The sequence below is a fragment of the Chiroxiphia lanceolata genome, chromosome W, assembly GCF_009829145.1.
Source record: "Chiroxiphia lanceolata isolate bChiLan1 chromosome W, bChiLan1.pri, whole genome shotgun sequence".
Taxonomy (NCBI): Eukaryota; Metazoa; Chordata; class Aves; order Passeriformes; family Pipridae; genus Chiroxiphia; species Chiroxiphia lanceolata.
This window is the reverse complement of record NC_045670.1, coordinates 3414602-3441456: the sequence shown is the minus strand read 5'-3', so window position 1 is coordinate 3441456 and position 26855 is coordinate 3414602. Positions and strand designations below refer to the sequence as shown.

Sequence of the window (26855 nt, the reverse complement as noted above, 5' to 3'; positions counted from 1 at the left end):
GACGCGCGCTGCTATGCCTCCACTGCTATTGCCAGAGTGCAACCGTCTTTCCCCAGTACCACTGCCGCCGTCCTGTTCTGTTCGGGACCGTCACAGCACGCTTTAGAACAAGGTGACCCCCTCTCCTGCCGCCAAGCCCGCCGCCAGGGCACGTGGGCACCCTTTAAAAAAAGGCAGCAGTCGCTCTACTACCCCTACCCCACCGGGACACGTGGGGTCTCTTAAGACGTCTACGGTAGCCTTCTCTGCCACTGTCCCTCCTCTGAGACACACAGGGTCCACAGGTTTTAAACCGGCAGCTTTTTCCGTCGCCGCAGCTCCCCCCACCGAGTTCAGGGCTGCGTGCCACCGCCACCTAACTCTCTGCACACAGTGTCACAGCACACCGTGCTGGGTACCCTTTAAGCAAAGACAGTAATCGTTTCATTGCCCCACCGAGACACACGCAGCGCGCCACCGCAGCCCAGTTCTCCGCATACAACACCACACCGAATTCCCCACGCCGCCACTTGCTGAAACAAACTGCACTTATTTCCCCCGCTCCCGTCCGTGTTGAGAACGTGTCAAATTCCTATTGCAAGTTACCTCAGATCTATCCCTTCCAATTTTTATTCCCCTCCCTTTTTCTTCCATGGGAGTTCTCAGTCTTACTTCACACCACACGCTTCGTCTCTTCACTGACCCGTCCTCTCGCGAGAGACGTGGAAACGCAGTTAGAAAGACCCCGTTCTCGTTTCACGCCTTTAGACACGTCTCATCCACTCTCTCGCACTCTCCTGGGTTGCCCCTCCGGGACCCCAATCCACCCCCTCAGATTTAAAATGATTCCCTTACCGGCGTCTATGGCTCGTGTGTTGCCGCGGTCTTTTTAAATCCTATATGCCGACCGGCTCTTCTGCTTCCATGTTTCCTGGGTCCTTCTCCGCAGCCGCCCTGAACCAGGGGGTCTCTGTCCTCGGACCGCCAATCTGGGGGCGCATGCCTTCCTGGACGTTGGCCTCCCAGCCCAGAGCCACTGGGCGTTGGATCCCGGGCGAGGCCCCAAATTTGTGAGAAAAAATCTCTAGTTCCAATTTATTAAAAAACGGCAAAAAGAAAACCACTTGCAAGACAAGGAAACTTGCAGCAAGAAATCCTTTATTGGCAGCGTTGGGTGCAGTCCCAAGCCACTTGCATGGAAAAGTACATGCGATTAGAAAAACGCGCGCCCTTTGTACCCTTGGCCACCTAAGATGTTGAATATTCAACAGGTAACAGGTATTTTTACCTTAAAAGGTAATTTTTCGAACTTGGGAGGGGGGTGTCGCCCTCCCACCTGATTGATTGATGACGTACCGCCCTGAACAGCACAGGGGGGGTCCCTTTGCCAAGTGGCCAGGGTAAATTTTTCATTTTTATATATTGTACCCTACCTCGGTCACGAAATTCCCTTGGTGTCAAGCCCTGATGGGGCTTTTTTTCACCTTACAATCTTCACGAGGTGTCTAAAATTCCTGACATTAAATGAAAGATAAGAAAAAATCCCAACACAACACTCCTCTGCTTTCCACTTAAATCAATTTACTTATAATAAAACCGGATTATTTTATTTCTCATAGATATCACTGTATTCATGGATACCCCTGTGTGGATGATGGTGTCATCAGAATTTCTTCAGTAAGATCTAGTGAAATAAATATAACGAACCTGTACTTTCTCCTAAATCCAGCATTTGGAATAAACTGGTGTAGAACATGTCCACTGTCTGTCCCAAGCTTAGTAAGGTGGTTTAAGAATCTTAAAGGCAGTTTGCTTTCCAGAAGGAAGATGCGCAGCAGTTTTCTGGTAGTAACTCACAGTTGTATAGATTTCTACAGTAACATTTTTCCTGTAAAAGTCTTACAGTGTTGTTAGCACTGTCTTCAGTGGCCTACAGATGCTTTCCCCTCTCCTGACCTAATGGCAATTAGATTGTCTATGTTCGCTATCTAGTAACTGACTGCTTATGACATCTGCCCTATAAAACTTTCTCCCCTCACGTGGCAAACTGAACAGCAGTGTCCTTAACAAGACAACTTGTTATTGTTGGGCTGAGGGGATACCAACAATTTCACAGCTCCATGCAACCTGGCCTTAAACGCTTCTAGGGATAGGGCATCCACAACTTCTCTGGGCAACCTGTGCCAGTGCCTCTCCACCCTCACAGTCAAGAATTTTTTCTTAATATCTAAACCTACTACCAGTTTGAAGTCATTCCTCCTTGTCCTGTCACTACATGCTCTTTTACATTGTCTCTCTCCAGCTCTCTTGCAGGCTCCCTTCAGGTACTGGAAGGCCACGATTTGGTCACCACGAAGCCTCCTCTTTTCCAGGCTGAACAATCCCAATTCTCTCAGCCTTTCTTAATAGAAGAGATGCTCCAGCCCTCTAATCGACTTGGTGGCTCTCCTTTGGACTTGTTCCAACAGGTCAATATCCTTCTTGTGCTGGGGACCTTAGAGCTGGATGCAGTACTCCAAGTGGGGTCTCACAAGAGCAGAGTAAAGGGGCAGAATCACTTCCCTCAACCTGCTGGCCACACTTCTTTTGATGCAGCCCAGAATACAATTGGCTTTCTGGGCTGCACGTGCATATTGCTGGCTCATGTCCAGTCTCTCATCCACCAGCACCCTCAAGTCCTTCTTCTTGGCAGGGCTGCTGAGGTAGGGCCGTTTATCCCCCAGCCTGTATTGATACTGTGGGTTGTCCCAACCCAGGTGAAGCACTTTGCACTTGGTCTTTTTAAACCTCATGAGCTTCCCATGGGTCCACTTTTCCAGCTTGTCCAGCCCCCTTTGGATGGTATCCTGTTCTTCAGGTGTATCAACTGCACCACTCAACTTGGTGTCACCTGCAAATTTGCTGAGGGTGCACTTGATCCTTTTGTCTACGCTATAATGAAGATTTTAAATAACACTGGTCCCAATACAGACCCCTGAGGGACACCACTTGTCACTGATTTCCATTGCAACTCAGAGCTGTTGACTGCTACCCTCTGGATGCCACTGTCCAACCACTTTTTTTATCCATCAAACAGTCTACCCACTGAGTCTATCTCTCTCCAACTTAAAGAGAAGGATGTTGTAGGGGACCATGTGAAAGGCTTTACATAGGTCAAGATAAATGACATCTGTAGCCCTTCCCTTGTCCACTGATGTAGTCACTTCATCATAGAAGGCCGCTAGGTTGGTCAGACAGGACTTGCCCTTGGTGAAGCTGTGCTGGCTGTCTCAAATCACCTCCCTGTCCTCCATGTGCCTTAGCATAGCTTCTAGGAAGATCTGTTCCATGATCTTTTCAGGCACAGAGGTGAGGCTGACAGGTCGGTAATTCCCAGGGTCCTCTTTTCTACCCTTTTAAAAGATGGGTACAATGTTTCCCTTTTTCCAGTCACCTGGGACTTCACCTGACTGCCATGACTTTTCAAATACCATGGAGAGGGTCTTGGCAACTACATCAGCCAATTCCCTCAGGACTCTGGGATGCATCTCATCAGGTCCCATGGACTTATGTACATTCAGGTTCCTCAGATGGTCGTGAACCTGATCTTCACTTACAGTGGGAGGGACTTTGCTCCCCCAGTCTCCATCCTGCTGTCTGTCCACTCGAGAAATGTGGGAAGAGGGGTTGCCATCAAAGACTGAGGCAAAAAAGTTGTTGAGCACCTCAGCCTTCTCTTCATCTGTTGTTACCAGTTTTCCAGCATTTTTTATTGGGGGTTACACCTTCTTTGACTTTCCTTTTCTGGCTGACATACCTGTAGAAGTGCTTCCTGTTATTCTTTGCATCCCTTGCAAAGTTCAGTTTCAGCTTCACCTTTGTCTTGGTTTAAAGACAAAAGCTGGGGTGGAAACTTCAATAAATGAGCTCCCTCCCCTTTTATTAAAACCTCTCCTTTTTTTTTTTTCCACCAATACAGAGAGAAAAAATGTGAGGAGATATAAGTGAAAAAATAACGGTTTACTGACAAGAAATATAGCAGCAACAACAATACAAACAGAATGGTTCAAGTCAATAACAGAAATCACCTCTAGTCTCTCCCCCTCAAAAAAAAATAATTCCAGGGACAAAAAGCAAAACCTAGGAAAAACCATTTGTCCACAAAGAGTTATACTATTACACTGCCCACTCTATGTCACCCAGTCAGGCTCAGATCCTGACCGTAGCAGCAATGTTAGTGTAGGGGCAGCGTTCCCTGCCTTGTCGCTGCCTCCAGCCCTTGTGTTGCCCTGATTGGCTCGGCTGGGGCTCGAACTCCGGCGGCTCGGCTGGGCCGTGGAGCGGCAGTGGCAGTGTGGTCCCGGCTGCAAAAGCGGCAGCAAAGCCACAGCTTCGGCTTGCGACAGCTACCAGTGGCTTGCAACAGTCCCAGAGCGGCTTTGACCTGCCGCAAAACCCTCTCTCCGAGGCGGCAGTGTCAGCAGGCGGCACGGTCCCAGGCGTCTCAGCTCCCAGAAGGTGTATGGCAGCAGAGACTGCAAACCGCACAGTTAGTTTCACTTTTGTTTTCTCTCTGACTGAGGGGGCCGTGCCCCTGGGCAGTTCACTTTTGAGAGGTCCCAGCAGGGGTGCAAGGGAGGGTGATAGTGTAGTGGTGGCTTCCGGGGATGGCTCTGACAGACCATGTGTGACGTGTCTCCCTCTCTCTGCTCCACCAGCAAGGAAAGCATGGTTCCAACAACATGGAGTGAGTTCACTGTGGCAGCGTCTTCCTCTTCCCCCCCCCCCCACTCCCTGGCTCCAGCAAAGGGGGGGTTCATTCTTAAAAAAACAGTTCCTCCAAAACAATGTTGGAAAATGGAAATAAAATACAAAACCTCCTTTAACCATGACAGCCTTGGCCTTCCTCACCCCATCCCTACACAACCATACTTCATCTCCATACTCTTCCCAGGTTACCTGTCCTTGTTTCCACCACCTGTGCATTTGCTTCTTTCCCTTTTGTTTGACCAGCAGTTCCCTACTCAGTCATACTGGTCTCTTGTCTTTCTTGCTCCTGGGGACTGTTAGCTTTTGTGCTCTATGGAAGACTTCCTTAAAGATCTGCCAGCTCTATTCCACTCCCTTGCCCCTGAGGGCAGGCCCCCCGGGGATCCCACTGACTATCTCCCTGAAGAGTTGGAAGTTTCCTTTCCTAAATTTCAGGGGCCTGACTTTACTCCTTACCTGACCTGTATCCCTCAGGACTGCAAACTCCACTAATGCATGATCACTGCAGCCCAGGCTGCCTCCAATCTTGATGTCCCCAATTAGCTGGCTTGCATTGGTGACCAACAGATCCAGTATCACATTCCCTCTGGTAGGGCTTTCTATTATCTGGTTCAAGAAGTTATCCTCCATGCATTCCAGGAGTCTCCTGGATTGCCTACAGCTCACTGTGCTACTTTCCCAACAGACATTGGGGTAGTTGAAGTCCCTCAGCAGGACAAGAGCCTGTGAGCGCAATGCCTCCTGTAGCTAGAGCAAGAAGGCTTTGTCAACAGGCTCCCCTTGGTCAGGCAACCTGTAGTAGACACCAACCATTAAGTTTCCTTTGTTGCCTCAGTCTCTGATTCTCACCCACAGGCTTTCCACCTGCTCGTGGCTGTTCTTCAGAGACAATTCTTCACACTCAATCCACCTCCTAATGTAGAGGGCAACCCCTCCACCTCTCCTTCCTCCCCTGTCTCTTCTGAACATAATGTAGCCATCAATAGTTGCACTCCAGTCATAGGATTCATCCCACCAAGTTTCAGTAATGGCAACAAGGTCATATCTTTCTAGCAGCACAGTGGCTTCCAACTCCTCCTGTTTGTTGCCTATGCCGTGTGCACTGGTGTAAAGGCACCTCAGCTGGGCTGTCAGCTGTGTTGCCTTCCCAGAGGAACATCCCTTAATTCCTTTGAGATAATTCTCTGGTGTTTCTCTGTTGGCTTCTGTTACCTCAGGAGTCCCTGGCTCTTCTCCATAAGATTGCAAGTATGCTCCAGTGTGGCTAGCACATCTGAGAGTCAGCGGCAGAGGACCCTCGCTAGCACCCTCCCCTGCAACCTTTACCTCTCATCCCACAACTTCCCAGGGACAAGCCTGATATTGTCCCCCTCCCCCATCACATCTAGTTTAAAGCTCTGCCAGTGAGCCCCGCTAGTTTCCGAGCAAAGACTCTCCTCCCTCACTGAGAAAGGTGAGTCCTGTCTGACGCCAGCATGTCTGGTGCTGCATAGGCCATTCCATTGTGAAAAACCTAAAATTTTGGTGGTGACACCAGCTGTGTAGCCATGTATTAATAGAATGGGCCCATCTGTTTCTTCCAATGTTGCTACCTTCAATTGGAAGTATAGAGGAGAATATAACTTGTGCCCCAGAATATCTGGATATATCTGGAAGTGTGTGTATATATATATATATATATTTTCATCATAAACAACCAGTCAAATCACAGTACACTCTGACTCCTGTCTGTATTGTTGAAGTCAATGACCAAAAATGCCGATGGGGAAAAAGTTAGACTGGTTAGATTTCCAAACAGGAGTTGACACATTTCCACTTTTAAGACTTGTATATATAGAGGGAGGAGACACAGTATAATTTAATTTAAACAATTGATAATTGATTGGGTTTTGTTGTTGACTGGGGATGGGGGGGCTTTTTTGGGGGGGGGGTTGTTTGGTTTTTTTCTTCTCCCCAAATAAAACAGTTTCTTCTCTAACCTAGAAGGACCTACAGTTGGAATTACTCTCTGTGTGCTCTTCTAGGATATCTGAGCAATATTTATCAAGTCTTTTGATATATCAACTAAAAAGAGGTAACAGTGGAGAGGGCAAGAGGCTGCCATTTTGAACCACAGTGTATTTGAGTAACTCAAATCCCTGATTGTTGGTATATTGTCTTGGTTTTACAATAGGAATAATTTTTATTTTGTTTATGTTGTTTTAATAGGTGATGCGGATGACACTGTCAACACTGAATTGGCGACGACGGGAAATGGTGAGGTGGTTGGTAACATGTGCAACAGAAATAGGTATGTTCTGAAATGCTTCTTAAGGGCTTCTGCCTTTTTTCAGCTAATCTTAGAGGACTTGATCTTGTTTGTCAACACCCAGGCTCTGAAAATATCTCCCACTTTCTGTTCATCTATAAAATTCCTTTGGTTAGAAGACAATAATTATGGGAATGATAAGTGGAGGTTTTGAGCATGTAATAGAATAGGCACAGGCCAAGTGAGACAATAGTTGATTAATGCAGTGTTACTTCTTTCCCCTTCAAAGTAGGGACATCCATAACCCAGATTTCTCCTTGTCCCCTCCATGTTGGGTTTGGATTTGAGATTGCAGCAGAGAAAAGGCTAGTGGTTATGGGATACACTATGCTACAATTTTGCTTGCTCTGAAGGATGAGGCTCCAAAAGACTGGTGAGAGCACTGTCTTGTCAGCTGTGGGGAAGATGAACCAGAAAACAGGTGAATGAAATGCTGAGATTGCCTCCCACTGTGTGGCAGACAAGATCTCATTAAGGGGTTCTCATTGCTTATTGTTTGCTTTCTTGGTTTTGTTTTTTTAAGCCCCTCCATAAATCCAAGCTTAGAGTGTAATGCATCTTTGTTATGTGGCTATGACATTGTGCAGGTCTCTTGTCTACACTAGAAAGCAAACCAAACACTAATGCACCCATCCTTAACCATATAAGGTGAAAACAAGGTGGCAGAACTAGTACTATCCACTAACCACTATGATAGCAGTGGGAAAATAGTGCACCCAACAGAACATTATGTTCAGTTCTGGGCTTTGCCATAAATTTCCTGTCTTGATGAGGTGTCCCTTAGCTTCTGTATTCCAGTTTACCATCTGCAAGATGAGGATACAGAATCTGAAAGTGAAGATAAGGGCAATAAAATCTGTGTAACTGTAAAAAAAGAAAAAATCAGACGCTGTGGTAGAAAGGACAATATAAGTACTATGATAAGGGATCAATTTTAATTCTCGCTAAAAATATTTTTCAAAAGTATGCTTCCCTACTGTATTTACTTTTCTTTCATACATCTGAGTTGGATTGTGTTGCATAGATGCTTCTTGAGTTTCAAAATTGCTGCTGCTTGTTCTCTGGATTATTCTTTGCTTTATGCTTAACTGGGAAATTAATACTGTCAGTAGCATGTGAAAATACACCTTACCTTTGTATGCCCTCAGTCAGAAAATGGTTTGTGTCTGTAAATTTTCATGCAATGCTCTTGTTTTATTACCATTATATCTTTGCTAAAGTAATTATTACTGAAGCTATCTTGCATATATTAGTGCCTGGGTATTATTTTGTTCAGTTACATATTGACAAATAAAATGTTGGTTTTAATGCTGCTTTAAATTAGTTTACATATTCTAAATTAAGCATCCCATAAAGAAACTTTAATGTCATGCAAAGTACTCTTGAGACTTAATCAAGTTGATAAAACAAGGAATCTGTTTATTTAAATGAAGACCTGGTATTTCCTGACTGCTGAATTTTTGCATGAGTGAAGGGGTACACAGGAAACATTACAGTCCTACAGAGAAAAGGACCTCTGGGTGTGGTTGTGGTGGGTTGACCTTGGCTGGACATCAGGTGCCCACCAAGCTACTCTATCACTCCCCTTCTCAGCTGGACAGGGGAGAGAAAATAAGATGGAAAACAACTCATTAGGTTGAGATAAGGCAGTTTACTGAAGCAAAAGTGAAAGGTTGTGCACATGAAGCCAAAAAGGCAGATAATAACTGCTCAGAGACAGTTTTGAGCCTTTAAGCAGCAAAGGTATTTATTTCAAGTAACGTTGGGGGGCTAGCCAGCTCGTACTGGACAAACTAGCTCCGAAGTTCTCAGTGAAAAGTCAAGCAATTTATCACTCTCAGGTACTAGTTCTTGATTTAAAACAGAGAATGTGGCTCCAGTGTTGATCAAAAAATCTAATTCCTTTTTACTTTCTCCTAACCCAATTTTGACCAGTGGATCTGCTAGGGGACAGTCTACTGGTTCCCTTCATTCACCATTCTGATGAGCGATGACAGCTCCTCCTGAGTTTTTATTCGCTAGCTTAGGGCAGTCTCGTTTCCAATGGCCAGTTTGTAGGCAATAGGAACACTGATTTTGTCCTATCCTTGGCTACTGAGAGGGAAAACCTCCTCTTCCCCTTATAGTCTGGCCTCTGCCTCGACCTCTTATGCCTGGTCCTGAGAAATTCGGATTTTGGGTCATAGCAGCTGCTATTACCCTTACTAATTTTATATCTTCCTTTTTCTCTCTGTTGTTATATACTTTCCAAGCTTCATTCATTAACACCTCTAAGTCTTTATTGGCAGGATGATCTATTTTCTGTAACCTTTTTCTAATATCAGGATTGCTTTGTCCCATTAGTAACCCTACTAGTTATTGTTTACACTCTTTTGACGCTGGGTCTAAGGTAGTGTATTTCCTCATAGCACCTCTATCTAAAAATGCTGTGGGGGTTTCATCTCATCCCTGCCTTACTTCATACAAAACTGCCCAATTCACTGCTTTAGGTATGGCATTTCTTAATCCTACTAAGATTAAATTTCTATATTGCTCTAGCAATCCATAGTGCTCTGGATTATTTGGGTCCCAATTAGGTTTTTGTTTTGGAAAAATGACATCTATGTCCCCTCTTAAAACATTTGTAGCAATCTGCGCTTCTACATTTTGCCTAGCTGTGTTGATTACAAGTTCTTTCTCTGTTTCTGTCAGTTCTGATAACATCAGATCTATGTCTGCCCAGTCGAGATCCTGGTTTTTTGCAATCAATTCAAACTTTTGAGTCACTTTTTCATTCTCTGCGGAGAAACATCATAAGCTGTAATATTTTGTTGTATTTAAGACTCCCTTCTTGCGACCACTTTTCACCATCATCTAATGTATACAGTGGCCACAGATTTTGGCAATATTTTAAAAGTGTTCTCTTATTTAGATTTCTTCCAGGAATTCCACCTAATTCTTTCCAATGCTTTAAAATGAACCCAAGGGTTGTTTTAATATTTATTTCTTTACTTACTCTACTTCCCATTATTAAGGGTATATCTGTTTACAATGTACTGGTTATCACTGACAGATATTAATCTCCCAATGAGAGACCCTCACCGGATCGTCCAACTATCCAAGCGTCAGTAATGTACCAGTTGACCCAGGGATTGTGTTCCCAAACAGGTTCCCAATCACAAATATTCTGAATTACTAGAGGGTAATACCCTAATTTGTCCCCTCTCTGGACTAATTGTGTTGCAAACCCACACAAATGACAGTATTACACAAAGCAATTCTTGTCATTGGGCTCTCTGCTCAAAATCTAGCTGAGCTAAGCTTCCACTAATGTCTTCCTTGTCCAACTGAGTGGCTTCTTCTATAAAATCGAACTCTAGTTTAAGACTCAAGACTTTCTTTAATCTGTTCCACCGCCTCAAAGTATTTCTCAGTTTATTCCACCACTTCATGGGTTAAATTATCATTCACTTCATCCGTCTCTGACCGATGCCCTCGCGGGCAACTCGGAACTGCAAATCAGGACTCCTTAATCGCCTCACAGTGAAACTGAGTCTCATACACACTCACACACACACACTTGCATGTTTTATGCTCTTGAAATTATTTTCTATTTCATAAGTTTGTGACGTCAGATTGCATTACCACATAAAGTCACAAGATGTCGCTGTAGACCACGAAATACACAGACCACAAAACACAAGTTTTACAGTGAATTTAAGTGAATACTTAAAATTACATACCGATTAGTTGTTTGGCAATACAATCTCCCCCCCTTGGTTTCTTCCAAGCTTTGGTTACCACCACACCTAATACAATACAAATTCAGAGTTTGATTTAACCTTATTTCTTGTGTACCCTGGGGTCCTAGAATATATCTATTACAATGATTGCATAGGGTTCTCACATACAATGAACAATTGCAGAATGGACAAATTTTAATCCTAGGTTTCAGGCGGCGCGGTGAGGCTTCAGTTATTAGCTTAGGGTTACCAGAGTCACTTCCCATAAACAAATCTCAATTTCTTAGCACAGAACAGTACAACATGTAGAGCGAAGCAAAACAAAGAAACACACAGCACGCTATCGCATTCCAGGAATGCCTTAACAGGATGAGAAGAAAACCGAAAGGAACCTCTGGGTCCTAACTCCCTGCCTCAAGAAAATCGAAAGGAAACTTGGTTTCCCAAATCTTAAGACAGTTCAAAAGGAAACTTAAAGATTATTAGCCTCCCAAATCTTCAAGTCAAAATGAACAATATTTGACCAAATACAATACAACACAACACAAACCAAATATGGGATATAGCAGATAGGGGCTATCCCCCTCTTTTAGAAGGTGTCCCTTCTAGTTAAACCCATGAGAACAGCATCCTGTCTTGTCTTATGGGGTAAATTCAAGCAATATTAAACCAAAGAGAAAATATAAATACCTTTTATATTGAGCAGGAGGTCCTTGTCCACCTGTGTGCGAAGCCAAGGGACTAGGGGAGACTCGCTGACAGAAGATCCAGTTGGGGGGCCCCACGAGGGTCCCCAGTCCCCGGGATTCCAGCACTGGCAGAGAATTTAACCCCTTCCAGGAGGGTCAGATAATGAAGCCAAAAAGACAGATAATAACTGCTCAGAGACAGTTTTGAGTCTTTAAGTAGCAAAGGTATTTATTTCAAGCAACGTTTGGGGGCTAACCAGCTCGCATTTAAAATTCTTGCTCTGTTTCAGACGCACAAACAAAGCAAAAAACCCAAAGATTTTATTCTCTACTTCTCATCAGCAAGAGATGTCCAGTCACTTCCTGGGAAGCAGGGTTTCAGCACATAGCGGTTTGTTGTAAATAAAGAATAAATAAAGAATGCCTCTCCTTCCTTCTTTCTTTAGCTTTTATATCTGAGCTGATGTCACATGGTATGGAACATCCATCCCTTTGGTTAGTTTGGATCAACTGACCTGGTTGTGTCCCCTCCCAGGATCTTGTCCACCCCCAACCTATCGATGGGGGGTGGAATGTTGAGAGACAGTGCTGATGCTGTGCCAGTGCTGCTCAGCAGTAGCCAAAACACTGGTGTGTTAACACCTTTCTAACTATCAATGCAAAGCCCAGCACTGTGAGGGCTACTATGGGAAAATGAACACCATCTCAGCCAGACCCAATACAGTGGTTTAGGTGGGCTCACCGATCTGTATAAACTGTCTCTAGCAATAATAAGACCCTCTAGTTCGCTATAAGATTCAATTTATAGAACCCATTAGTCACTGTTCCCCCTTCTTCCCTACCACCACATACACATGCCAGGAATAAAGTAATACTAAGGAAAATATCTATTTAGGATAATATCCAGTAGTGCATATCAAAAGAAGCAATAACCAGCAGGTCGAGGGAGGTGATTCTGCCCCTCTACTCCTCCCTCATGAGACCCCACCTGGATTACTGTTTCCAGCTCTGGGGTCCCCAGCACAAGAAAGATGTGGACCTGTTAGAGTGGGTCCAGAAGAAGATCATGAAGATGATCCAAGGAGTGGAGCATCTCTCCTATCAAGACAGGCTGAGACAGTTGGGGTTGTTCAACCTGGAAAAGAGAAAGCTCTGGGGAGACCTTATAGTAACCTTTCAGTAGTTAAAGAGGACATATAAGAAAGATGGGGACAAACTTTTTAGCAGACTTTGTTGTGATCAGACAAGGGGTAATGACTTCAAACTGAAAGAGGGTAGATTTAGATTAGTTATTATGAAGAAACTCTTGACTGTGAGGGTGGTGAGACACTGGCACAGGTTGCCCAGAGAAGTTGTGGATGTCCCATCCCTGGAAATGTTCAAGACCAGGTTGGATGGGGCCCTGAGCAACCTGGTCTAGTGGAAGGTGTCCCTGTCCATGGCAGGAATGTTGGACCTAGATGATCTTTAAGGTCCCTTCCAACCCAAACCATTCTATGATTCTATGATATTGCTCAGAGTATTTCCCTAATAAGAATCTTGATGTTCAGGTGCATATCAATTTGATACAAGAGGTATATGAAAAGACTATTGGGAGAGGATAGGGATTAGGATTTTTTATTTTATTTTTTTAAAGTTGTGTTTAGTATTAAATGCCATGGTCTTCTACTAAATGAGACATTTGGCATCCTTTCATATTCTTTTGTGCATGTGCTGTACCTTGAGATGCACATTTAAAAGTTAAAATTGCCTTTTAAATGTTTGGTGTGAGGGTTGCTTTTGAGTGATGTGACGAGACCAAATGAACCAGAATTCGTTATCCAAATTTTCTTAGATAACAAGTAAAACAGCTCAGTTGTCACACTGGGCGATAAAAGATTGTCTTGTAGGCTTTTTTGTTATTATCTGTATTTCAGTGATTGCTACAGTTTGCACAGTTAGCCTTTGTTTTAATGTGATTTTCCAACCATATTATCAGGTTTAGCCTTTCTTGATGAAGCTCATCTACTTCGATGTATTGACAACCTCTTAGACTTTGAATATAATCTTTTGCTGAACTTCTGTATCTGCTAGGTTTTGTCAGTTGTGCCTAATCCTTTCTTTCTCTCCCCAGGTGTTTATGCACTGGATAGTATAATGCAAAACTGGTTTACACTTTTCACTCCAACAGAAGCCACTAGTATTGTTGCTACAACAGTGATGTCCAACAGCACCATTGTCCGTCTGCATCTGGACTGCCATCAACAGGAGAAGCTGGCTGGCAGTGCTAGGACACTTGCTCTACAGTGTGCCATGAAGGATCCTCAAAACTGTGCCCTCTCTGCACTGACCTTATGTGAAAAGGATCACATAGCTTTTGAGACCGCTTACCAAATTGTTCTAGATGCTGCTACAACCAGCATGAGCTACTCGCAGCTTTTTACTATCGCACGATACATGGAGCACCGCGGTTACCCCATGCGGGCCTACAAGCTGGCCACTTTGGCCATGACACATCTCAACCTGAGTTACAATCAGGACACACACCCTGCCATTAACGATGTTCTCTGGGCATGTGTGCTCAGCCACTCCCTTGGGAAAAATGAACTAGCAGTTATAATACCTCTGGTGGTCAAAAGTGTCAAGTGTGCAACAGTACTATCAGATATTTTGCGTAGGTGTACTTTGACTACTCCTGGCATGGTGGGACTTCATGGAAGGAGGAACTCTGGTAAGCTCATGTCACTGGACAAAGCCCCTTTAAGACAACTCTTGGATGCCACGATTGGAGCCTACATTAATACAACTCATTCACGTCTCACTCACATCAGCCCACGACACTATAGTGAGTTTATAGAGTTCCTCAGCAAGGCACGAGAGACCTTCTTAATGGCTCATGATGGACACATGCAGTTTTCGCAGTTTATTGATAACCTAAAACAAATCTACAAAGGCAAAAAGAAACTGATGATGCTGGTTCGTGAGCGGTTTGGTTAATGAAAATGCGTGAAGGGGGGAGGTGATTTGTTTTTACTTGAACCTGCCTTTGTATCCTTTTGAACTTAAAGAAGCAGAGCCACACCGGTATTATATGTGTATAGTTATATTGAGTTTGAAAACTAAACTGTCATGTTGTGAAAGTTTGTGTGTTTAAATTTTTTTTTCTGTTTTGAGTGAGAGAGAGGTTAAAAAAAGGTTTGGTTTACACTGAGTATATGTTGTCAAGTGGCAAAAGCCCACATCACTCTCCTGTTCTTTCTGTATATGTTCACAGCCTCAAAAACAAAACATATATTGCAATGGCTTTAAAAAACAAACAAAACACCTCCATCCTGTGATAAGTACCTCGAATGAATTCAGCTTTACTCCTTTGTAACTCATCCTTATATTTCAGCATATTTAAACAAAACAACAAATGAAATACTAGTAGTTAAAAGGCTGACCATGTAGCTTTGCAGTGCTGTTCATCCAGAAGCATGGCACACAATGCTCGTGCATGTGGAAACTTAGCGACTGTCAACATACATTCTCAGGGATTTATCAAAATAAATTTTTAAAAGTATGAGAGCATTTATTGTACTGTATATATATTATAGTATATGACTGAATATTGAAAAAATATAACGTTAATTTATAAAAAAAATCAAATCTATGTAATGCAAAATACTTGAAGCTGTAGTAGCTTGGTTTTAAAGAAAACCTATCTAAAGGACTAAAGTGCGCCTTGCTTCAGGGTTGGTTCAGGTGGTGAACTATATGCTGGGCATCTATGCAGAGCCACCTTTTGGACTGCATGGTTAGAACGATACCTACTAGGGGAAATTTTATATATATATATATACACATACATACACACATGCTTGTAACAGCCACTATAGTAAAGAGGGACAACAAAAAATACACAGCCAGAGCAGCAAGCCTTAGCATTAAGAATACAGTATACCAGAATAGGGGTTTGTGCCTCCTAGCCTAGGAAACTTAAAGAAATATCATTTTTGACACAAAATGCAAAATGATTGACATGATACATTATGCCTTTCCAGTGAGCTAATAATAAGCTAACCTTTGTGCACAAATATATATTATATATATTCTGCATAGGTATTTTGACTTTGTGCAGGACAGAAAGTTGTGTAGGTATGACTGTTCTACTTTTCCGTTCATTTTTTTAACATATTTTATTTTCTCTAGAATTACTCAAACAAAAGCAGCCTTCTATCTTGCCTTGTCTTAATGCTTTAAATTAACCAATCTGGAGATCTAACTACCAAACCATTCATTATATTATTAAATACCAACTTTGATTACAGTATAGTGTCTTTGCTTCAGCTGATGGTTCCTTGTGCTTTTTAAAACAGTTTTTATGTTTTGGTGCAAAAGTTGTCCAGTGTCTCTTGTTCCCTTCATTAGAGAACATACTAGAGGTATGTTTGTAGGTATTTTTGTTTAGAAAAACTATTTCATGCTCTCCATTTTATTTATTATAATAGATAAAAAGATTGTACTTCATTACCCATGTAAACATGCTCATGAAGTTGAAAGTAATTGATTTGATACACTGATATCAATTTATTTATGCAACTAAATCACTGTTTTATAAACTTGTTATTGATCAAGAATTTTTTTTTGATTAAAATTAGTTTTTTGAAAGTTGATTCTGCCTCCTTTATGGTATCTGTTACTGGAGTTGAACTGTGTATGGGTAGTTCATAGATCTTAAATGCCCAGCTTGCAACTTTGGTGCCTTATGGTGATAAGCAATGTGACCATGAAGACCGGGAAAGAAATTTTTTGTTCTTCAAAAATCTACTGAGAAACAGTAATGTTCACAACTGCAACAACTCCTTTGCTTGTGGAAGACGACCTGGTGTGTCAGAGGGACCAAATACTGCCTGCAATTGAAGATGTGTGGTCTATACAATGAACCATAAGCCTTGACATATTGCCCTGGTGCAATGAGTGTGTGTGGGCATGTTCTCACTCAGTGGATTATTTGGGCGACCATGAGAGTTGAGATGTACAGTAGATATATACAAGGACAGTTCTTGCTGTTCTTTGGCTTTTCTAAAGCATTTTGTGTATTCTGAACTGTGCAACTCACTACACCCAGCATGGAGTTGTTGCTCACCAACAACCTTTCTGCTTTTTTGGAGCCTTTGCTCTGTAAGACTTGTGTAAGTTTTCCAGCCCTCAGTGAATCATGTGATACAGAATGGTTGAAAAATGAAGAGGAGCTTTCTGCTTTACCAAGATCTTTATCATCTTAGGTATGTTATATGATGTCATATTTGACTACGTCATAGGTTTACTTGTTCTAAAAAACCAAGCAGGGAATTTTTCTTTCCCCTGCATCGCTGTAAAAGAAGGATGTTGAACGAGGGAGGGGGAAGGTGTTTGCCTAGGGTAAATGACACACACAAAGGAACTAACTAGCAGATCCACATTACAAGCTGATGGTCCCCTGAAGACTGTGGGGAGGGGCGATGAGGTTTTTTTCTCTCCTCAGAAATGAGAGGCACTTCACTTTTGCCCTAACTCAGGCAAGGTGTGTGTTGGAGGGGTCCGAGGTTCACTTTGTTTTCAACCTGGTCACCTGGTTGTTTCTGGCCCCAGTTTGCCTTCACTTTCCTGCATCATGTTCTGTCCCTAGCCCAGACCTGCTCAGACTTCATCGGAGAGGTTTGACCCACCTGCAGAGGAACTTTTTGGGGAGGAGGTTGCCCTTTCCGTCCTCTGTTCCCGTGTTGGCAGCAACATGTGTCTATCAATGAAAGGGGGGAAATCCTGGCCACAGTCAGCCGCAGGCAGTGTGAGTTTCATGGGAAGAACCCCCTTTTTCCCCTTTTTTCCCCTTCCCCTTCTCGGTGGGGGGGAAGATCTCCAGTCTCAGCTTCTCCCACACGCCAGGGCCCCCTGCTGGCCAACACAGAGCAACTGCAGGGTCTGCATCTCCAGTGATCCAACAGCACCTCCTGCTGATCGTAGTTAGAATTGTGCCAAAAGGCAGAAAGTACTGAACTGTTTCCTTTTTGAAGGGGATTTTTGGGTACAGGATTATTGTTTGGTTGTTTTTGTGTTCTTTTGTTGTTCTGCCAATACACATATATACTTTAATAAAGGGTTGTTATTTTTTTTCTTTCTCCATACTTCCTCAATTGGAGCCTCTTAATTTCAGATTTACAACTGCTTAGAGGGAGGAGTTTGGTCTTCCTCATAGCTCATCCTCCTTAGCAAAACACTTCAATCTCATTAAACTGAGACACTACATTATCTGAATACCTTCACTTTCTTTTTTTAGTATCTGAAAACAGAATTATCATGCAGCAAGCAACTATCAGAGATGCCAGTGTACCTATGAATTCTGACAGTGAAACTTGTGTCACTGGAAGATTAACGAGGAAAAGGTCTGAATCTTTGTACAACTTGTCATGTAAAATATGAGTCTTTACCAAGCCTTGCAAACAACTGAGCTGTCCTGACCTGGTAGTAGTAATGTTCTGTAGCTTCTGTGACTTCTATCCCTTCCAAGTATTGAATTCTCATCATGTGTTTGCTTTGTTACTTTGTCCTAGATTAATTTTCTACTACAGACAATAAGGAATGAGAAGGATGCTCTGTTCTGTAATAGGATTTGCATGGGTGTTGGGGTTTTTTTACCTCTTACAAATAAATCACTATTATGGATATTGTGGATTATATAGATTGCAAAACTGAAGCCTATTTGAAGACAAAGGTTTTAGAAATAAATGTGATCTTGATGGTTGGCACCTGCTTTTGATGAGCACAATGACTTATTCTTCTTTCAGAACTGATCAAAGTTTATTTGATTTGTTTTCATGACTAATTGAAATCTCTTATGTGTCCTCAGTGGTGCTGCACAGTGCAGTTCACACCACGTTAAAAGCTCTCATGGACCAACACATGATTGTCCCATGTCTCTAACAAACATGTATGTACTGCTCTTGTTTTGTGGAGGTAGGAAGAGCCCAGGAAAGAGAATGCATAAAAAAAAGTCTGAGGGCTCTTTTAGCAAAAACTGATCAAATATTTCTAAAACTACAGATTTGAATTAATTTTTAAGCACAAGGAAGCCTAGTCAAAATATGTCTCAAATACTTTATCTTCTTTTCAGAACCATGTATTTGAGATATGTTACCTTAAATCGCCTCTTAAAAGAAACTTCTAAGACTCAATTTGTGAGTTTTAGAAATCAGGCATTCTTTTATTACAATGCACTGCATGGTCACAACACAACGGGTGCCCTTGTAATCAGTTCGCCAAAGTGCACACAGAGGTACCTCCACTACAGCTTATGACCATTCATTTTCAGTTCCCCGCATTCCTGTTACATATTCATGACATTTCCCAACACCTATTAGCATATATACATACCTTATAAGGTCGAGGGGGGAGGCTTCATCAGGGGTCTTCAGTGGTCTTCCCTGTCTTGAGCCTCCAAAGTTCTGACAGCTTTATGACCTTCTTTAAGACAATACACCTGATTATAGAGTAACTTAGTATTGCTTGACTGGTTGTCTCAGTTCCCCTCTTCATTGTTTCTTTACTTTGCTTGATTAGTCCTTTTAAATTACTTGACTCAGTTTTATGTAGTTTCTATGGTACATTCCGCTACAAAAACTATTAGTTCTTGTTACATCTCAAAACTCAGATATCAGATATGCAATTGAACACCTCTGCTATCATTGTCACAAAATGTTATAGTGCTTTTCAACACTCCTTTAAATGAGAACTTTTTTAAAATCCAGGATTGCTCTTAAGTAGTGAAGGGAACTGAACATGATTCTTCCATATCATAGGCTACTACTGAATCTTCATTCTTTTGGTGAGCTGAGTGAAATTCTGAAAGACGTTATATTACTTCTGTATTATGAGACTGTCTGCTGTGGCCCTTTGGAGCATCATGCTAAAGAAGACGGTGAATAGGGTAGGAGCGAGAACGCAGCCTTGTTTCACACCATTCTTAATTAAAAAGGGCTCAGAAAGTGTGTTGCCATATCTGACTTGGCTGTGCTGATCCTCATGGAGTGAGATGATCATTTTAAGGAACCTGGGGGGACAACCTAAACGTTCCAAAATCTACCACAGACCTTTTCTGCTCACAGTATCAAAAGCCTTGGTGAGGTCGACAAAGGTTACATAGAGACCTTTGTTCTGTTCCCTACACTTCTCTTGCAGTTGTCTGAGGACAAATACCATGTCTGTGGTGCTCGTGTTGACTCTGAAACCACACAGACTTTCAGGTAGAATTCCTTCTGCCATAGTTTGATACCGTACTGATGGAAGTCTATTCAATCTAAGGCGACTGAAGACCCACACCAAGACCTTAAACCATCTTGTCCGGGAGCTGCTTTATGCTGATGACGCCGCCCTTGTTGCCCACACAGAAGTAGCCCTGCAACGTTTAACATCCTGCTTTGCAGATGCTACTGAGCTCTTTGGGTTGGAAGTCAGTTTAAAGAAGACAGAAGTCCTCCATCAACTCCACATCACCATTGGTCAATCAGAGCTCAAATCAGTCCAACAGTTTAACTACCTTGGTAACCTCATCTCCTCAGATGGTAAGATGGACGGAGAGATAGACAACAGGTTAGCTAAGGCATATCCATCCATGGCTAGGCTTCGCGAACGAAGATTTGGGAAGGCACTATCCACTTTTGCTACAGGTACACTGGTGGCTTATGAGGCCAATACGTGACACACATATCCAAGTGCAAAAGGCACAGCAGAAAGACTCCTTAGATGGTGTAATCTGCAAGACACGGTTCTTTCTGCGTTACCTTTTTTCCTCGAGAGTGATTCTGCGTGTGTTCTCGAAGGAGACAACTGCGTTATAGATGGTGTGTCTCCAGGTCTCCCGATTTGAGGCCAGAGTAGACCAGTTGTGGTGATCAATATGGCCAAGGTTGAGATGTTGTTTCAGGGAGTCCTTGTATCTTTTCTTCGGGGCTCCTCTCATGCGGCAGCCAGTGGTAAGTTCACCATAGAGCAGGATCTTAGGAAGGCGGTGGTCCTTCATCCTTGAGACGTGCCCTGCCCATCGCAGCTGCGTTCTCATCAACATGGCCTCAATACTAGTGACAGCTGCTTGCTCTAGTACAGATGTATTGGTCACATAATCAGACCAGCGGATGTTAAGGATTGTACGGAGGCAGCGTTGATGGAAGCATTCTAGGACACGCAGGTGGTGGCGGTAGATGACCCATGATTCGGAACCATATAGGAGAGTAGACAACACTATGGTTTTGTAAACACCGATCTTGGTGCTTTTCTTCAAGTGTTTATTATGCCATACTCTTTTGTGGAGTTTTCCAAAGGCACTATATGCCTTAGCTAACCTGTTGTCTATCTCTCGGTCCATCTTACCATCTGAGGAGATGAGGCTACCAAGGTAGTTAAACTGTTGGACTGATTTGAGTTCTGATTGGCCAATGGTGATGTGGGGATGATGGAAGACTTCCTGAGGTGCAGGTCAATGGAGGACCTCTGTCTTCTTTAGGCTGACTTCCAGCCCAAAGAGCTCAGCAGCATCTGCAAAGCAGGATGTTAAACGCTGCAGGGCTGCTTCTGTGTGGATAACAAGGGCGGCGTCATCAGCATAAAGCAGCTCCCGGACAAGATGGTTTAAGGTCTTGGTGTGGGTCTTCAGTCGCCTTAGATTGAATAGACTTCCATCAGTACGGTATCGAATGTAGATACCGTCCTGATCATCGAGGTCTGCTGTGACCCTTTGGAGCATCATGCTAAAGAAGACGGTGAATAGGGTAGGAGCGAGAACGCAGCCTTGTTTCACACCATTCTTAATTAAAAAGGGCTCAGAAAGTGTGTTGCCATATCTGACTTGGCCGTGCTGATCCTCATGGAGTGAGATGATCATTTTAAGGAACTTGGGGGGACAACCTAAACGTTCCAAAATCTGCCACAGACCTTTTCTGCTCACAGTATCAAAAGCCTTGGTGAGGTCGACAAAGGTTACATAGAGACCTTTGTTCTGTTCCCTACACTTCTCTTGCAGTTGTCTGAGGACAAATACCATGTCTGTGGTGTTCCTGTTGGCTCTGAAACCACACAGACTTTCAGGTAGAATTCCTTCTGCTATAGTGGGTATTAGTCTGTTCAAGAGTATTCTTGCCAGGATTTTGCCAGCAATGGAGAGCAGAGTAATACCACGGTAGTTTGAGCAATCTGATTTAATACCTTTCTTCTTATACAAAGTGATGATGACAGCATCACGAAGGTCTGAAGGTAGTTCACCGAGCTCCCAAGAGCGCACCACAAACTCGTGAAATTTGGTGTGGAGTGCAAGGCCCCCATGTTTCCAGACTTCAGGTGGAATTCCATCAACCCCAGTTGCCTTGCCGATTTTCACCTGCAGTATGGACTTGAGGGTTTCTGCTAAAGTGGGGGCAGTATCCAATTCATACTTTACTGGTTGTTGTGTGATGGACTGAATTGCTGAATCTTGGACTACACGGTTGGTACTGAAAAGAGTCTGAAAGTGTTCAGACCATCGACTCAGAATGGAGGTTTTATCTGTTAGAAGGGTTTGACCATCAACGCTGAGTAGAGGGCTTTGTACCTGGTATGTAGGCCCGTATGCTGTTTTCAAGGCCTCATAGAAACCTTTGTGATCACCTGTATCTGCGCATAATTGAGTTTTTTTCAGCTAGATAGATCCACCACTTGTTCTGGATGTCACGGAGTTTCTGTTGGAGCTTGCTGCATGCAAGACGAAAGGCTTTTTTTCTTGCGTGACAGGATGGCAGTGCAAGGTGTGCTTGGTGGGCAGTTCTCTTCTTCCTCAACAGGTCTTGGATTTCTTGGTTGTTTTCGTCAAACCAGTCCTTGTTCTTCTTGAGGGAGAACCCTAAGGATTCTTCAGAGGATTGCAGGATGCTGTTTTTAATATGGTGCCAGATTGTTTCAGGAGAGGAATCTGCAGAAGCTGTGGGAATGTTTTCGAACCTGGTTTGAAGGTTTACCTGGAAACTGTCTCTTATTGTGGCTGATTGGAGATTGTTAACTTGGAGTCTTCTCCTTGGGATGCTGCCCCTTTTTGGTTTGAATTTGAGCTTGAAATTGAGTTTACAGCGCACAAACCAATGGTCTGTTTGGCATTCTGCGCTGGGCATCACGCGGGTATGGTGGACATCGCGGGCATCTCTCTGTCGCACCAAGACATAATCAATGAGGTGCCAATGCTTAGAACGGGGGTGCATCCAGGTTGTCTTCAGACTATCTTTCTGCTGAAAGATAGTATTAGTGATGGTGAGTTGTTGCTCTGCACAGAATTCTAGCAGAAGTCGACCATTATCGTTGCAGTTTCCAACACCATGTTTGCCTAATACTCCTTTCCAGGCTTCAGAATTCTTGCCTACTCTGGCGTTGAAATCACCAAGGATAATGATCTTGTCGTCTGCAGGAACCTTTTGGGTAAGGAGGCACAGGTCGGTGTAAAATTTATCTTTTTCAACAGGGTCAGCTTGGAGGGTTGGGGCATATATACTAAAGATGACAACATGTTGCTTGTTGTTTAGTGGAAGGCGTAGGGAGATAATGCTGTCAGAGTGACCTGTCGGCAGATTTTCAAGTTTAGGAACAAAGGAGTTTTTGATCATGAAGCCAACTCCTGAGAGGTGTTTTTCGGTTCTGGACTTACCTGACCAAAAGAGTGTGTAGCCGGCACCATGTTCTCTGAGGTTACCTTCTTCATGAAGGCGAACTTCACTGAGAGCGGCAATGTCGATGTTGAGACGAACCAACTCATGGGCAATTAGGGCAGACCGACGCTCAGGACGTCCGCTATCCGCAGAATCGAACATGGTTCTGATATCCCAACATGCTAGAGTTAATTTAGGTACACCTTTGGAGGCAGGTGCATGCCTTTTTTCTTTTGATCTTTGTGCGACCGCATTGGAAGAAGATGCCCGTTGACCTGCGGTTAACCAACCGGGTGAAAGTGGAGATGAGCTTTGTTTAGGTCACCTTTTCTAGGCCCCTCTCCAAGTGGAGCAAGCAGTGCTGTCCTTGAAAAGGCTACTTGGTCGTTCAGGGTGCTGCCCCAAGAGACTATCATCTCCGGTCAGTCTCAAATGACCAATATCCTGAACCGCCTGCATGCAGGGTTGGGTCTGCGGCTCCCAGTGCACCTTTCACCTGCCGTTTCGACCCTCGCCTGTCGCTACAGGACTTTTTGCATGTGGGTAAAGCCTTCAAGCCTGCACAATGGATTTTTTAGGTGAGACACAGTGTGCGCGGAACTGAACCCACCCTTTAATCCCGAGGTTCATCTGCCAGGGTCGAGTGAGTTTGGACGGTGGCAGTGAGGTCCTCAGGACGTAGGTTTGATTAGAGTGACCTTCTCTTAGATGGATGGCCTTACAGGGCTAAGCGAGCTCCATCTACCCGGGTTTGGGACTGGAGTTGTCCTTCTCCTAGGATGACTGCCAGGAGGCTAATGAACTCATCCTGCCCAAGAATGTATTAGATCTGGTCCCACGGTTTTGATCTGTCTGGCATGGGTGACCCTTCTGGAGGCATGTACCATATAGCTTGCAACCACACAGGGCTATAGAGACTATGTTCCTATTAGAACGCTTTGGGCAAGTCTTTCATTTCCTGCTTTATTAATGCCTACCTATAAACAAACTGAAGGAGGTACCCAGGGACAACCCTTTGTCCTGTCCACCGTTTCAGGATGTAACAGAGTAAAGCAAGTATATCCAGAATATGCCGAACCTGGGCAGTAGCCACAGGAGAACCAAAACCAGACAGACAGAACAAACAAAGCAAACATTCTGACCCCAGTACCTATCGAGGCGGGGGTGCCTTTTATTGGCCCCAGCCTGACGGGGCCCCCCATTATTCTAAAAGAACCCACTATCCACCCTGACCTTATCCTTCCCCCCCTGTGTTTCCACATATCTTCAGGCACACTACTCACCTGCGACATTTCATACGGGATTGTGCCGTGCTCCCTCCTGCTGGTCGACGGACCCCACGACCTGCTTGACACACTACATTAATCCTCCCCCCGCCCAACCCCTCCCCCCCCTCCCCCCCTAACCCTGGAACGCCAAACCTCTGTGTGCTCCGAAGCTTCCTTCTCCTCTTTCATGGAGGCGCAGTACCTGCCGGCAAGGTTCCCCTTGTCTCTCCTTTCTCCGGCAATGGACGCGTCCGGGGGCACAACCACGCGCGCGGAGCACGCGCGGCACGAGAGCGGTTCACAGTAGCCCGGGGCCTTCGTCCACGAGGGACGGGGGGCCCCCCCAGCAGGGGGTCCCGTCCCCGGAATGCGGGAGCGGCCCGGGGCAGCCCGGGGCCTAAGGCATATAGTGCCTTTGGAAAACTCCACAAAAGAGTATGGTGTAATAAACACTTGAAGAAAAGCACCAAGATCGGTGTTTACAAAGCCATAGTGTTGTCTACTCTCTTATATGGTTCTGAATCATGGGTCATCTACCGCCACCACCTGCGTCTCCTAGAACGCTTCCATCAACGCTGCCTCCGTACAATCCTTAACATCCGCTGGTCAGATTATCTGTACTAGAGCAAGCAGTTGTCACTAGTATTGAGGTCATGTTGATGAGAACACAACTGCGATGGGCAGGGCACATCTCAAGGATGAAGGACCACCGCCTTCCTAAGATCCTGCTCTATGGTGAACTTACCACTGGTTACCGCATGAGAGGAGCCCCGAAGAAAAGATACAAGGACTCCCTGAAACAACATCTCAGCCTTGACCATATTGATCACCATAACTGGTCTACTCTGGTCTCAAATCGGGAGACCTGGAGGCACGCCATCTATAACGCAGCTGTCTCCTTCGAGAACACACGCAGGATCACTCTCGAGGAAAAAAGGCAACGCAGAAAGAACCGTGTCTTGCAGATTACACCATCTAAGGAGTCTTTCTGCTGTGCTTTTTGCAATCGGATATGTCTGTCACGTATTGGCCTCATAAACCACCAGCGTGCCTGTAGCAAGTGTGGATAGTGTCTTCTCAAATCTTCGTTCGCGAAGCCTAGCCCTGATAAGACCTCTTGGGAACAAGTCTGTGGCTTATTCTCTTGATGCTATCTCGAGGTATTAAAGAACCCTATATACATATTTTAAAGTAAAACTCCTGGCTGAGCCTGTGAGCTTTGGTTCCAGGGCTAGAGTGTTACATCTTTGGTGCAGTCAAGAGCAGGGTACCTTTAGAAGTGGTTTCTTTTGTTTGGGGATAACTGTGAATTGCAAACAATGGGACAAAGTATGTCAGTCACCATCAGCCACATGGAAGGTGAAAAGAACCTAGACTGTTCCCCACTTGTTGAGCTATTAATAGATGTAGTGGGTTTGTGTAGCTAAATAACATTTCTTTTTCCGGGAAGGAAACTAGGATAAGTCACCTGACTCGAACAGGAAGATATTCCATACCATGTTACGTCAGCTAAAATATAAAAAGGGGAGGAAGAGGTAGCTCGCTCTCTTCTCTTCCGGGGTAGCTGTGCGGAGTGGTCGGGCAGTTCCATCAGGGGAGGAGATTGTTGGTTGTGGGGAAGTATCTTTATTTTTAGTTCTTCTCTGTATGCATATTGCTTATAGTGTTTTCTATCTTTGTGTAAATATAAATAATCTTTCTTAGCAGTTCTGATCTAGTAGTTTTTTCCTTCCCTCTTTTCCCCCCTTCCCCCCCCCCCTTCCCCCCGGAGGGACTTGGGCACAGACCCAGTGGATACCTGGTGTTCAGCCAAAGCAAACAATAACATAGATTATAAGGCATTCCCAGTCCAAGACAAAGAAAGATAGGCTGAGGAAAACTGGCATAATCCCACGTTGGTATCTGAGAAAATAAGAGAACTGGCAAAAGATGAAAAAAAAAGACACCTGGTAAGGGAAAGGCTTTAGTCTGTACTTTGTTAGGAGTTGGGTTGATGGCTGCTCAAGGAGAGAGATTTGTTACTAAGCAGCACAATCAAGAACTGAATGAGTCCTTAGCTAAGAGTGGCTGTGAAAGCTGAGATCTTAGCTCTCAAAAGGGTGGAGGAATGGTTGAATGCTGAAAGGAGATTGGTTGAATACCTGACAAAGAGGTTGAATGAGTCCTGGCAATTTCAGCACAGGGTTCCTTCAAGTGAATGACAGCCCTTTCCCCCAGGAAGGAAAGCCTGCAACATTTGGGTGTCAGGTGTTGTTTGTGGGTCACCCTTGGCACTCCATGACCAGTAAGAGTTTTTTATTATGGTACTTTTTGCCTGGTAGGAATCTTCATCTGTATTCAATTTTGGGAGTTGGAATGCCAATTTCAGCACAGGACTCCTGTAAGCAAACGACAGCTCTTTCCCCCAACAAAGAAAGGCAGTAGTCTTTGGGTCTCACGTGCAGGTGGGGGACCTCCCTGGGCAGTCCATGAGCAGGAAGAGC

At 44.1% G+C, this 26855-nt stretch overlaps 1 protein-coding gene and 1 long non-coding RNA gene across 3 annotated transcripts in view; one reads left to right on the top strand and one right to left on the bottom strand.

The window, feature by feature from the left end:
- Window positions 1-14423, top strand: part of LOC116779989 (zinc finger SWIM domain-containing protein 6-like) — a 198158-nt gene extending 183735 nt beyond the window's left edge. For both annotated transcript variants that reach the window (XM_032674493.1, XM_032674492.1), the window contains 2 exons: window positions 6937-7018; window positions 13561-14423. In XM_032674493.1, coding sequence (XP_032530384.1) covers window positions 6937-7018; window positions 13561-14423 — 945 coding nt within the window. The remainder of the gene's footprint in view (window positions 1-6936; window positions 7019-13560) is intronic.
- The window catches only part of LOC116780009, an 893112-nt gene that overhangs the window by 384979 nt on the left and 481278 nt on the right, over window positions 1-26855 (bottom strand). The gene's annotated exons all lie outside the window — the stretch shown is intronic.